The 12,990-nt window shown below is 35.7% G+C and overlaps 1 protein-coding gene across 1 annotated transcript in view; it reads right to left on the minus strand.

The window, feature by feature from the left end:
- CFAP54 (cilia and flagella associated protein 54) overlaps positions 1–12,990 on the minus strand; it is a 299,509-nt gene that overhangs the window by 27,169 nt on the left and 259,350 nt on the right. The window contains exons 64-65 of the mRNA XM_031939791.1: positions 11,249–11,413; positions 2,873–2,979 (exon numbers count right to left, since the gene is read on the minus strand). Of these exons, the coding sequence (XP_031795651.1) occupies positions 2,873–2,979; positions 11,249–11,413 (272 nt within the window). The remainder of the gene's footprint in view (positions 1–2,872; positions 2,980–11,248; positions 11,414–12,990) is intronic.

The raw sequence follows: 12,990 nt of genomic DNA on the forward strand, positions 1-12,990 counted from the left end.
ATTTGAATCTTTGTTGTTGTGCTCAAAGATTAAGGATACACTCAGCTGTCTTGATCTGCTACATTTTTTAGAAACTTTTAAAAAGCAAAAATGAGGTTCCCTCTGCCTCCTGTTTTTATTGTGCAGGGCAGGAATTGTGAATTATTACTAGAAACTGTAACATATTACAGAATGGTGCCTAATTTCTATAGGATGTTGCTTATTTCTTCTTGTGAATACCTTGTGCCCAAGTTTCTCCACCATTTCCCTGAATAATGGATGGTCACTGAATAATGGATAACTACACCACCTTGAAAAATAGTCTCTATTATTATGTTTGATGTCTATGCTGAAGAATCTTTTAAAATGAGAACCACTGAACAAGAAGATAGCTCCACAAGGAAGAAGGGGAAACTTCATAATTTAGGGAATTTAAATTTTCATTCATGAGCCATTTCTTGAGCGCTCACGGCATGCAAGACACTACACTGGGCACTAGGGAGGAAACAAAGAATGGAGAAAGTAACACTGCCTGGGAACAGCTCATTTGCCATTTTCAAAGGGCTCCCAATTCCTCAGCTGCATCAGACTCTCACAGAAAAAACAACAATCATACTTTCCAGAAATTAGTTTGAGCTTTAGGATTGGCAAAGCTTCACATACAGTCTATACCTTATATGTGCTATCTCCTTTGTTCCTCACAACAATTCTTGAAGAAAAGCACTATTATTCCCCCATATTATAGACTTATAGAGTGGACTGTGTGTCAAAAACAGACACTTAAGTAGCTAGGACCAGACCATAAGTCTTCCCATAGTTCTTGGGAAGATAAATGAAATGATATTTGTAAAGTGCTTTTTGTAGACTTCAAAATGCTGTATTAATGTTATCTTGAGGATGATGGGGGTGGTGGTGGGGGTCAAGCCAAAATCCTGCTTACTATATTACACTGTCTTTCCATGTTATAATTATCATGTATGCTCCCTACCCATGAAGGATTTATAATCATCTTAGAAGAAAGCTAGATACGAAACATGTAAATTATAATCTTAGCATATGAGAAAGTGCCCAAAGAGAGAGAAGTTTAACCAAGAGAGCAGAAGTTTCCTGGGTTCCATGAAGGCTTCAGAAGGTCTACAGGATTGGGAGTCAGAGTAGGAGTGGGTTCAAAAAGTGAGTAGCCAGAGTGAAAAGAAAAGAAAAGAAAAGCATTAAGACTGTTTGGAATGAAGGCAGCTTTAGCTCCTTAGGGTACAGATTGGGTTTTACAGCTTTTAAGGTTCATCTAAAGACACAGTCAATCAGCCCCATTCTTTGGCAGAAAAGAAATGGGGGGAGTGTGTAAACCTGGGGGAGGGGTCAGAGTTACAGACTTGCTAAAGGTCAGCTTTATTCTTGTGGGAAATACATTTCTCTGTGGTTAGTTTTATCAAAATTCCCCATATTGACAGGAAATCTCAGATGATGAAGGCCCCTTTTAAAAATAGCATCATTCTTGTTCAGCCTGCCTTAGCCAATATGAAGAAAAATAAAGTAGGAACCTTGTTCTGTTTCCTTAGTCTCTGAGTATTTTGGGAGAACAATTCCTCAAAATCCAGTATTCCTGTTTACCTACCTCGTCCATAGCAGTAAAGTATTATATGACTCTGAGGGGGTCAAGAAAAGTTCCATGAAGAAGGTAATGCTTGAGCTGGCCCTTCAAGGAAGAGGGTTTGGGATACATAAAGCTCATAGCAAGTCGGAGGAGGTAAAATGAGTCAAAATTCACAGGCAACACTGAATAGAGGCTTTATGTAGGGAGAGAAGAGCTTGGATTCTTAAGGCTATAGTAGATGGTGCAGATATACAAGTTTTGATGTGATTTTCTAGTCCATGGTCTCCAGACTTATCTTAATTACTTACTCCATCACTAAAAACAATTCTGGTATTCTTCCCCATCACTATGTATACATTTACTTATTCAAAAATAAGATGATACTGATAATTATGGACAAGATAAAACTTAGGCAAAAAGTAAAAATGTTTAAAAAATTAATGCTGAAGTAATATTTGATGCTAGAAGCAAGAGTCACTGGAGTATGAGTATGGCCAGATGTGCAATTAAGAAAAATCACTGTGGCAGCTATGTGAGGGATGGACTAGTTGCACTGAGAGAGGCTTGAGGCAGGGGGATCAATTAGGAAGTTATTACAATTGTCCAAGACAGGAAAGTGGTGACTGTGGGAGTATAAAGAAGGGCTAGAATACAAGGGATGTGCACAAGACATTTTAAAATTTAATGTGAATCATTAACATTTTCTCTATCATTTTCTTAAATTTAGTCAATCAAGAAAACAAAAAATTTAGCTCTGATTTGGAGTTTGCTGCTTTCCGTGGTATGGATGCTCAAAGAGAATTTAATGACAAGAGCTGTTCAAATTGATTCCATCTCATCCTTGGCTGTAAGTGATGCTATGGAGCAAAACATGTCAAGATATGGTGACTGATTGAACCTGTGGGGTGAGGAGAGAGAGCGGGATCAAAAATGTTTGTGACCACTGTTCTGAACAATGAACAAGTGAAAGCTTTTGACTTCAGTTTAAAAAAAAAGGCAAATGTAAGGTACCCTGCAGTTAATGGATAGGCTGAACACTGTGGTGTCCAGAGACCTGTCATTACTTAGTTTCCTAGTCTTGGGCAAGCCACTTTTACATCTCAGGGCATCTGCTTCTTCAACTACAAATATCCCATTGCAGAAACCCTAAGACTGTTTCTAATTTTACATTCTACTCCACAAGAATTCTCTTTATTCTCTTCTTTTTAGGTCTCTCCTGAAGCAGTCCCACCTGTCTAAAAAGACATTCAAGACATCATCAGAATGCTACAACATCACAGATAAATCTGATTTACTTACTTGTTCAGAGGAACCCAGAAAAATCCAGAATATAGAAAGCTGGAATTGAACTCAAAGACATCAGAAATCTTGACTGGTTTGGTGTTAAAAGCATATAGTAACATTATCTGTAAAAAGAGCAAAAGGCATTTAAAAATCACCCTCCTCTGCCTCAAGTTTCCAGCTTTAAAAACCATTTTTTTTTTCATTTCTCTTTTTTTAATTGAATGACATTGAAAATGTGAGTTCTTTTCTCCACTCCAGTATAAAATGAAATAATGTAAAAATCTCACAAACCTACTACCTTGAACTTCTAATGCATTCATAGCTTAAACCAGGCAACTAATATATTTAATTATATTAATGATTTCGCAAGGGGTCCTATAGGTGGATGGCTGTCACACCTTGGAAGGCCCAAGTTCAAATCCTGTCTCTAATACACATATTGGTCGACTCTGGGCTAGTCACTTATACTGTGAGTGACACAGACAACTGTAATCACTCAAACATTGATTAAGCACTTATCTGTGACCAGCTGGGATTCCAAGACAAAATTTGCAGCTAGACCCTAGAGTGGATAAAAAAGAATAACACATAAGGAGGCTGGAAAGACATGTCAGAGCCAAGTGGTGAAGAGCTTTCAACACCAAACAGGCATTTGAACCTAAAGTAAAACAGATCACCAGCAAAATTGATGGACAATCAATGAGATGGTTGTTATGGGCAGCAGCCCTATGCTTTAGGAACATCCCTCTTGGTGACTGTGAGAAGGATGGAGGGTAGAGATTTGCAGCCAAGGAAGACATGATGAAAGTCTGAACTAGGGTAGGAGCCAAGGGAATGGAGAAAGAGGGACGGATGCTAGGAAGCTCTTAGAGTTGATGGATTATATGTGTAAAGTGAAGGAGAATTAAGAGTAGTTGATGACTCTGAGATTGTAAACATCGATAATTCCAGGAATGTTGATGCAGAAATAGGGAAGTTGAAAGGGGGTGAATTTGGGGCAAAATAATAGATTCTGCTTCAGACATGTTAATTTTGAGGTCCCCTAGCTGGAAATATCCATCTGGAGACCAGGAATTGGTACACTATGGAGGTCAGGATCTGCACTTAGATGATAATTAAATCTACAAGATCTGATTAAAATCCATGGAAAGAGATAAAGAGAATAAAAATCAAGACCAAGCCCTGGGGAACATCCCAAGTTTGGTGGTGTGAATTGGATGAGGGATCAGGCAGGCAGGAGGGGAACCAAGAGAGAGCAATGTCACAAAAATCTCAATCATAGGATGGTCAACAGAGAGGTAAAGAAGAGAACCCCCAAAAGGCCATCAGATATGACAATCCAGAGATCATTCGTAATTTTGGAGACAGCAGTTTCCATTGAATGATAAAAAGAAAAACCAGACTGCAAAAGATTGAGAGGAGAGATGGTGAGACATCATAGCTTTTCCCAGGAGTTTAACTTTGAAACACAGAAGAGATGCAGGATAAATGTTGACTTGTTGTTGGTTGCTCATTTGAGGAGATAGTAGGGGAATGGAAGGTCCCTTTAGGATGGGGCGGGGGGGGGGGACTTTTACAAGTTATTTATCTATTAAGTAGTGAAGTCTCTAAGACTGAAATTTGAAGCAAAAGTGTCAACTTCCATTGGAAGTATAATGAGAGTCTGTATTAATGAATTTACATGTCAAATCTCTGTCCCTAGGAATTTGGGACTGAGAGCACAAAACATCTGGAAAAGAAGGTTATCTCCAAACTTTCTTGGGAATGTTAGTTTGAAAGGTTGGTTTCCTTAGTGTCCTTGTGGAGACAAGACTGAATTTGTAATTTTGCAACCAGTTCTGAAGGCTGAGGGTTAAGATGAGATGGCAGCATGGAAGGGGCCAATGGGAGAGGCAACAAGGGCTCAGATTAAAAAGGCACAGGCAGCATTATAGGATTCTGGCTCCCCAAAACTATCCCCCGAGATGCAGGGGACATGTAACCTGCAGAAGCCACAGAGACACAGCTAGAGGACACAGCACTCAGGAGCTGGGAACTAGGGGAGCAGGGCCAGCTGGAGTCGAGGAAGCAGGGTACCATGACTGACAAGAGAGCTGGAAAAGAACAAGACTCCAGTGCAGAGCTTCATGGGAAATAGCCAGAGGGATTTTTCTCCCTTCCTTCTCAAGGAGGCAGCAATCAAAGGACTGCTGAAGCAGGAGGTCCCTTTGCACCCGGCACTAGCTTCACACGTAGAAAAACAGCTCTGAAGGCCTGGGGAGGCAAATTTCTCAGAACCCTCCTGCGCCATTTTTAAACTCAAACCAGTTCCTGTTTTATTCATCCTACCCCAAATCCACTCAAAATGTCTCTTCAATTCCTTAAATTTATGAGTGTCAGTGAATACAAATTTGATAATGTTTTTGCAAACCTTAAAGGACTGCAGTCCTGTGAATTATTTAGCATAAAGAGTATTAATGCCATTGGAGCACTTTGAGCAAGATCCCCCATTCATCTGCCTCATGGCTAAATTACGCTGTAGGGCAAGGGTTTTTAAGATTTTCGGCATCCTGGACCCCTTTGGTAGGCCAGTGATGTCCAGGTAGAAACTGTTGAGTTGAGTTGACTTGACTTTGAACTCCAAGGACATTTCCTAGCTCTTCACTGGTCTCACACACTCAAACTGGTTAAATTTCATAGAAAGACAACATTTTCGATTAAGAAGGGATGTCTTAGGGTTTCCTAGTGCAATTTCAACCTCTTCTTGAAGACCTCCAGGGAAGAAGAGTTTACTACCTCCCAAGGAGGATTATTACACTGTTTGATAGATTGTTAAGCCTAAATTTACCTCATTAAAATTTATTTCCCATTGTTCTACCTTTTGAGATCAAATTAACAAGTACAAATGTCCCTCCCTTTAAATACCAGAATGCAGCCATTATGTCTCAATCCTCAACCCTATCTCCTCCTTCTTTCCCTACCTGGTTATCTCTAATGTGATTACCCTGAACTCCAAACTACTATGTGTTCTCAGGACTCCAATAGCTGGTTAACTCCTTCTCCTGGCCAGATAGATTACCATTACTCCCTCCATGTTGTGAATTCATCTATTCTGGATGGGGGCTTCAGTTACTGACCTGGGATAAGGGTGTCCTGACATATATAAAAAAAAAAAAACAAGGTTTCATATCTGTTCTGTACTGCAAAAGGCATCTTTTTCCAAATTAGTTGAGCCACATAATCCTGAAGGTGAATGAGAAGGCTAGATCCACAGAAACACAGAATTTCAGAATCTGGAGAGACTTCAGCAGCCAGGAAGTCTCAACAATACAGCCACAACTAGTGACCCATCTTTTGCATAAAAAGGAACCCACCCCTTTAAACAATCCGCCAATCCAGTAATTGATATTTATTTAGATATTACTGTGTACCAGGCACTTTGCTTGGTGCTGAGAATACATAACAAAAATGTAACAATCCTAAGGTAACCTGTCCCATTTTTAGACAGTTCTGATGATTAAAAAGCTTTTCTTGACATCAAGTTTAAATATGTCTCTTTTACTTTTCCACCCTTTGTTCTCTATCTTCTGGATCAATGCAGAACAAATACAGTTCCTCTTCCACACATAAGATAGAGAACACTCTCCTTTGAGTCTTTTCTTCTCAAAGTTTTCTTATTGGATTGTGCCTGAGCCATATCTACTTTGGGGATTTTCTATTTGAAAACCTAGGGAATAAGATGGGAATACTTAGAACTCCAACTTCATCTCTCTTTTCTCTTTCCAGAGAGTATCCCCCCAAATTCAGATCACAACTAGAGCTATTAGAGAAAGGATGTAAATTCCACCTAATAAATTGATAAAACCTGCTGGGATGTGACTGGTTGAATGATAGAACCACAAAAGGAGTGATTAATGGTTAAATGTCAGCTTGGGAAGAACAGAGTGTTCCAAGTATGGGTCTCAATTACTTGTTCTGTTTCAACAGTTTTATCATTAGTTTAGGGATAGACATAGATGGCCATACTGATCAAAACAGAAGATGATTCGAAGCTAAAAGAAAAGCAAATGACTTGAATGACAGAACTAGGATCCAAAAATATTTCCTCAGGTCAGAACAGTGTACCAAGACTAATTAAATTAAATTTAATAAAGATAAACATTTCCTACACTTGTTTTTTTTTAAGTCTTGCATTGCCACTACTGAATCTGTATTCCAAAGAAATAATAAAAGAGGGAAAAGAATGCAGATGTGCAAAAATATTTGTAGCGGCTCTTTTTGTGGTGGCAAAGAATTGGAAAAGGAGTAGATGCCCATCAATTGGGGAATGGTTGGAGAAGTTCTATGAAAGCAATAGAATATTATTGTTCTATTAAAAATGATGAATTTTTTCATCTGATTTTAGAAAAGATTTACACAAATTGATGCTGAGTGAAATGAGCAGATCTAGGAAAACATTATACACAGCAACAGTAAAACTGCAATGACCAAGTATGACAGACTTGATTCTTCCCAGTGGTTCAGTGATCCAAGGCAATGTCAATAAACTTTGGATGGAAAATGTCATCCACATATAGATAGAGAACTTGGAAAGCTGGATGTAAATCAACATATGCTATACTTCTTTTTTTTCTCTCATGATGTTTCCCTTTTGTTCTGATTTTTCGCTGGCAATATGATTCATAAGGAGATAAGTAAAAAAGTGAATGTACATGTATAACCAAGACAAAAATTATTTTTACATGTAACTGGGAAAAATAACTTTTTAAAAGGCTCTGCATATTTGTGGGATGGGACATATGTAGCTAGATAATAGACAATCTATGTGGGAAAAAATAACTGGGGGTGGGAGGACATGTGTCCAGCATGTGATTGTGTCTAAGTCTAGCTCCCCTTTAGGACTTCAAAACAGAAATCAATGTGCAAATAAGAGAAAAGAAAAACTGACAGTAATTCAAGAAAGGAAAGAAATTACCACAAGAAGCAGACGAGAGATTGAATAAATGAGTAAGCACTAGAACCCTTTTTCTCTTTTATATCTGGGTACTCCTTTTACCTTACCTTCCATTTCCATTTTCCTTCTCCCATCTTCTGTTTTTACTTCTTGTCCTCCATTTTTAGGCCCTGATTAATGTAGGGGAACTAAGAGACACTCTGACAAACTAATTTATATTAATGTGATATGGGATAACCATAACAATTTTACATTTCCCTTCAAGGTTTACAAAATGTTTACCTCACAATAATCACAAATGGGAAGAACCTTGGAAATGACCTGAACTAAATCTTTCATTTTTCAAATGAGGATATTGTGGACAGAGAAGTCTTGAAGTGACTTAGGGTCACAAAGCTAATTGTGGCAAAGAAGGGACTGAAGCCCATGTCTCATAACTTTGTACTATATTATCCTTTTTTATATACTGTATTGGTATTAACTCGAGGTATTATCCCTTCCAGTTAAAAAACTTTCATCAAATTAATGAGTAAGTAAAAAAAGAATTCTTTGTAAAATGAATAAAAATGAATAAATGAGTAAAAAAGATGAGAAGAAATATAATAATAATAATAATAATAATTAGAATGAAATAACATGAGAATAGAATAATCACAAAGTCATGAAATGAGAGTGGAGAAGAAGGAAAGCAAGAAAATGAGAAAAAAGAAAACAACCTTGAGCACAGAAAGTTACTATGATGACAGGGAAGACTGAAACACTAATTCAGAAGAGGTCAAAATGTCTATATATGCAACCTCAAAGTGGGATATGAATTGATCTTAAGCCCCAAAAAGCCTTCTTGGAAGAACTCATACTTTAAAAGTCAAATAAAAGAGATGGAAGAAAACAATGGAAAAGAAATTAAAAGTATGCAAGATAGAGTCAACCTCTATCTAGGGAAAGGACAATAATTGACTAAAGAAAACAATGCCTTAAAAAATACAATTGGTAAAATGCAAAAAAAAAAAAAAAAAAGTCCACTAAAGGAAACATCTTTAAAAGTATATTTAATCAAATGGAAAAGGAGATACAAAAGCTAATTGAAGAAAATCATACATTAAAAACTAGAACCAGGAAATAAGCTAATGACTCTATGAGACATCAAGAATCAATCAGACAAATTAAAAAGAAAGAAAAACTGAGAACTTGTACTTTATGGGAAAAAAAAGAATAACATGGTGAAACACAAAAATGAAGAAATGGAACAAGAAACATCAAAACAAAAACAGAACAGAAAAAAACAAAAACCCAAACATTCAAGAGGTATCTATAAACCAAAGCAAATGACTATGAAAAAATAGAACGTGGATTTTTAATCTTAGAATTAATGAACTTTCAGAAAAGTCCTAATGAAACAAAGAACTTAAATACTATTTTTCAAGAAAGAATACAAACTTCCCAAAAGTATTAGAAAGAATGAACTAAATGAACTACAAAAAAACATTTAATCCATAGAATGCTATCAGAAAAAAAAAAAAAAAAACAAGTTTTAATTCACTCAGAAATGTATTATTCATCAGGTTCCAGGGCTTCAAGATCAAATAAATCATCTTACAAACAACAAGAAAAGTTATTTACAAATCAAAAACAATGATTGACATTTTGGAAGACAGAATGATGTAGTAGAAAATGATACATTTGGAATAAGAATCTCTGAATTTATATTTCACATTTCACACTTCATTTTCCCAAGCCCCAATTTCCTCATCTGTAAAAATGAGGCCTTCGGACTGGACTATGAAACATCTGTCTCCCTGCCCATTAAATTTATGATCTTTTGAAATAGATAAAAACAAAAAACTCTCTTAATATTATGAAAAATAATATGGGAAAAGATAAGTCCAATATAAAATGTCAAAACAAAAGCAAATTCTATATCTATAATTAAAATTCCAAAAATGAGAATCTAATGGCCATAAAGACTTTAAGAGTGATCGAGAAAACTAATAAAAGAATCAGAGAAGGATAGTTAGGTGGCAAGGTGCTAGGTGGCTCAGAGTATGGAATGCTGGTCCTGGAGTAAGGAATGATGTTCAAATGTGGCCTTTGATATTTCCTAGGCAAGTCATTGAACTTCTGTTTGCTTCAGTTTCCTCAAATGTAAAACAAGGATAAAAACAGTACCCACCTCCCAGAATTGTTGTGAGGACCAAATGAGATAATCAAAAAGCAGTTGGCCTAGGGCTTCATGTATAGTAAGCACAATATAAAAGTTGTTAGTATTATTACAGAGAAATAATATAATAGTCAGCTTAGAACAGCAGTTGGACTACCTTAGCAAACAGTGAACAACCTAAAGAAGAAGGAAAGAACTGAAACTCAAAAATTTAATTATATATTAAGAAATAATAAAGTGAACATCAAAATTCAGAAAAATTAGAACACATGAGATACTATCAAAAAACAAATGAAATGAGAAAGATGTATTAAGAAATAATCTGATAAATCACCAGTTTCCAAGACAAAAAACAAAAACCTAATTATAATGTTAAGAAGAAATCATAAAAGAATGTTCCCCAGAAGCAATGAAACTAGAGAAAACACAGGTTACCTTCAGAAGGAAATCCTAGAGATGATAATACATGAGTATGATTAGTAAGTTCCATAAATTCCAGATCAAATTAAAAATATTTCAAGTGGTTAAGAAAAGAAAGATCATATACCAAGGAACCCCACTCAGAATCACATAGAACTGAGCATGAGGAAGGACAGAAAAATAAGTTATAAAACAACATATCCATACAAAAGAAAATGGCTTCCAGAAAAAGAGAGAAAGAAAAGATCAATGAATTGAACATATAACTAAAAAGAAAAAAATTAGAAAATCAACCAACAAGAGTAGCGAGGTGGCACTGTGAATAAAATGGTAGACCTGGAATAAGGAGGAACTGAATTCAAATCTAGCCTCTGTGTGATCCTGGATAAATCACTTAACCCTGATTGCATCCAGAAAAAGAAAATGAATCAAACACTAGAAACTATTGTGACTAAGCATGTGCCAAGAAACTGAAAACCTAAATGAAACAGATGAATGTTATGAATGTGTTGAATATGAAAATGGAAAATTTCCAGATTAATAAAATTTTTTAACATGCATTGTAAAAATCTAATTTCAAAAAGAAATTGAACAAATCATAAATGGAGATTTAAAGGAAAAACAATAATACTTCTAATCCAGTGATTTAAAGATAGCTCTGTTTTAAATTTAAATCCAATTTTTGCAGTACAAGGGGGCCCCCAGAAGTCTTCATACAATTCTATGCTAATTATATGAAGATTTCTGGGTCAGCTTGTATAATGCTGCAACAGATTTAACTGGCTGTATATACTCTTAAAACATTTAATTTTAAAAACCACTGTCTTTAAGAGGTAGTGTGCTTAAAAACAAACAAAGCTGTGTAATTGTTTTCTCTTACCATAGGTTCTGTTTCTTTTGGAGCTTTTTCTAGAGGGGGCAGGTACCACTGAAAGCAAAGGTCTTTGCTTACAGTATATACAGAAAAATCCACTAGAGACTCTGTAGGAGTTGCCGTCTTAGAGGTTGCAAATTTTTCTACTAGCACAGATATTTCTTGACCCACCTGTTAAAGGGAAAGAAATCAACATGATATTCTCATATTTTGTCATTATCCCAGCCAATATTTCTCATCCCCAACATTTGAAAACAATTTTGTCTTTATATAATGATTTGAATACTAGTGCTATTTTTTTTTGCAGGAATTACTTCACCTGAAACTTTCTTTCTGTACTTTTCTTTCTCCTGTATCCCTTATCATCCCCTAAGTATTATGTGTGAACAAGTCTAATATGGAAAAAGGAAGTTTCATTAAAATACAATTCATACTTTTCATGAGAAGTCTGATGAGAACCCTCTGTTAATATACTGTGAAAGTGAAGCTAATAATCCAAATTTAAAAGGTAGGTTTCTACCTTCTCTGCCCAGCATAAAGCTGAAAAAAATTAACAAGTATTTATTAAGTTCCTAATGTGTCAGGCTCTATTGTAAACACCAGGGATATAATAAAGTCATCCCCAAAAAACCCAATGGGCCTTACTCTGAAGGAGCTCATTTCACAGGGTATATACAACATACAAGTGACTATGTACAAACAAGATAACAGAAGGATAAATAGGACATAATCTTAGAGAAAAAGGTACTAGCATTAAAAGGAGTCTGGAAAGGGTACTTGTGAAAAAAATCCATTGCTCCTCCATTTGCAGGAGGACACCTAAATTCAGAATCATTTTTTTTGACTAATCAACATTATTAACCAATTCTCAATAGCAGAAATAGAATTATAACATTTAAACTACATTCTGAACACTGTAAGGCTGGGCCCAGGTATCTAGTGCTTTTTCACCTGTATTCTGTTGCCTAAAAAAATTGTCTCTTCATGTCTCTATTTCTGACACACCATGAGCTAATTCTTATAAACAGAATTATAAGAAGAGGAGAGATAATCAGAATAATGTCCCAAAGTGAATTCTCTCCCCTCATAGGAGCACAGATGTGGATCAAAGCATAGTATTTTCACCTTTTTCTGATAATGTTGTTTGCTTGTGTGTTTTTTTTTCTTTCTTTCTCACAGTTTTTTCCCTTTTGATCTGATTTTTCTTGTGCAACATGATGAATATGGAAATATATTTAGAAGAAATGCCTATGTTTAACCTGTATCAGATTGCTTGCTCTCTTGGGAAGGGGAGAGGAGAAAAGAGTGAAAGGGAGAAAAATTTGTAACAGAAGGTTTTGCAAGGGTGAATGCTGAAAACTATCTTTGCATATATTTTGAAAATAAACTTGTTTAAAAAAATAGCTCCTTGTGTCATGTAGAAAGGTTAGTTTTTAATATTCACCTTTGCAAAACCTTGTGTTCCAAATTTTTCCCTCCTTTCTCTCCCTCTCCTAGAAAGTAATTAATCCAATGTATGTTAAATAGGGGTTATTTATATATATATATATATATATATATGTATGTGTATATATATATATATATATATATATATATACATTTCCACATTTATCATGCTGGATAAGAAAAATCAAGTCAAAAAGGGGAAAAATGAGGGGGAAAAAAACAAAAAGCAAACAAACAACAACAACAAAGTAAAAATACTATGTTGTGATCCACCCTCAGTTCCCACAGTTCTCTTGAGTACA

This window comes from Sarcophilus harrisii, chromosome 5 (assembly GCF_902635505.1).
Source record: "Sarcophilus harrisii chromosome 5, mSarHar1.11, whole genome shotgun sequence".
In the NCBI taxonomy this organism is placed as follows: domain Eukaryota; kingdom Metazoa; phylum Chordata; class Mammalia; order Dasyuromorphia; family Dasyuridae; genus Sarcophilus; species Sarcophilus harrisii.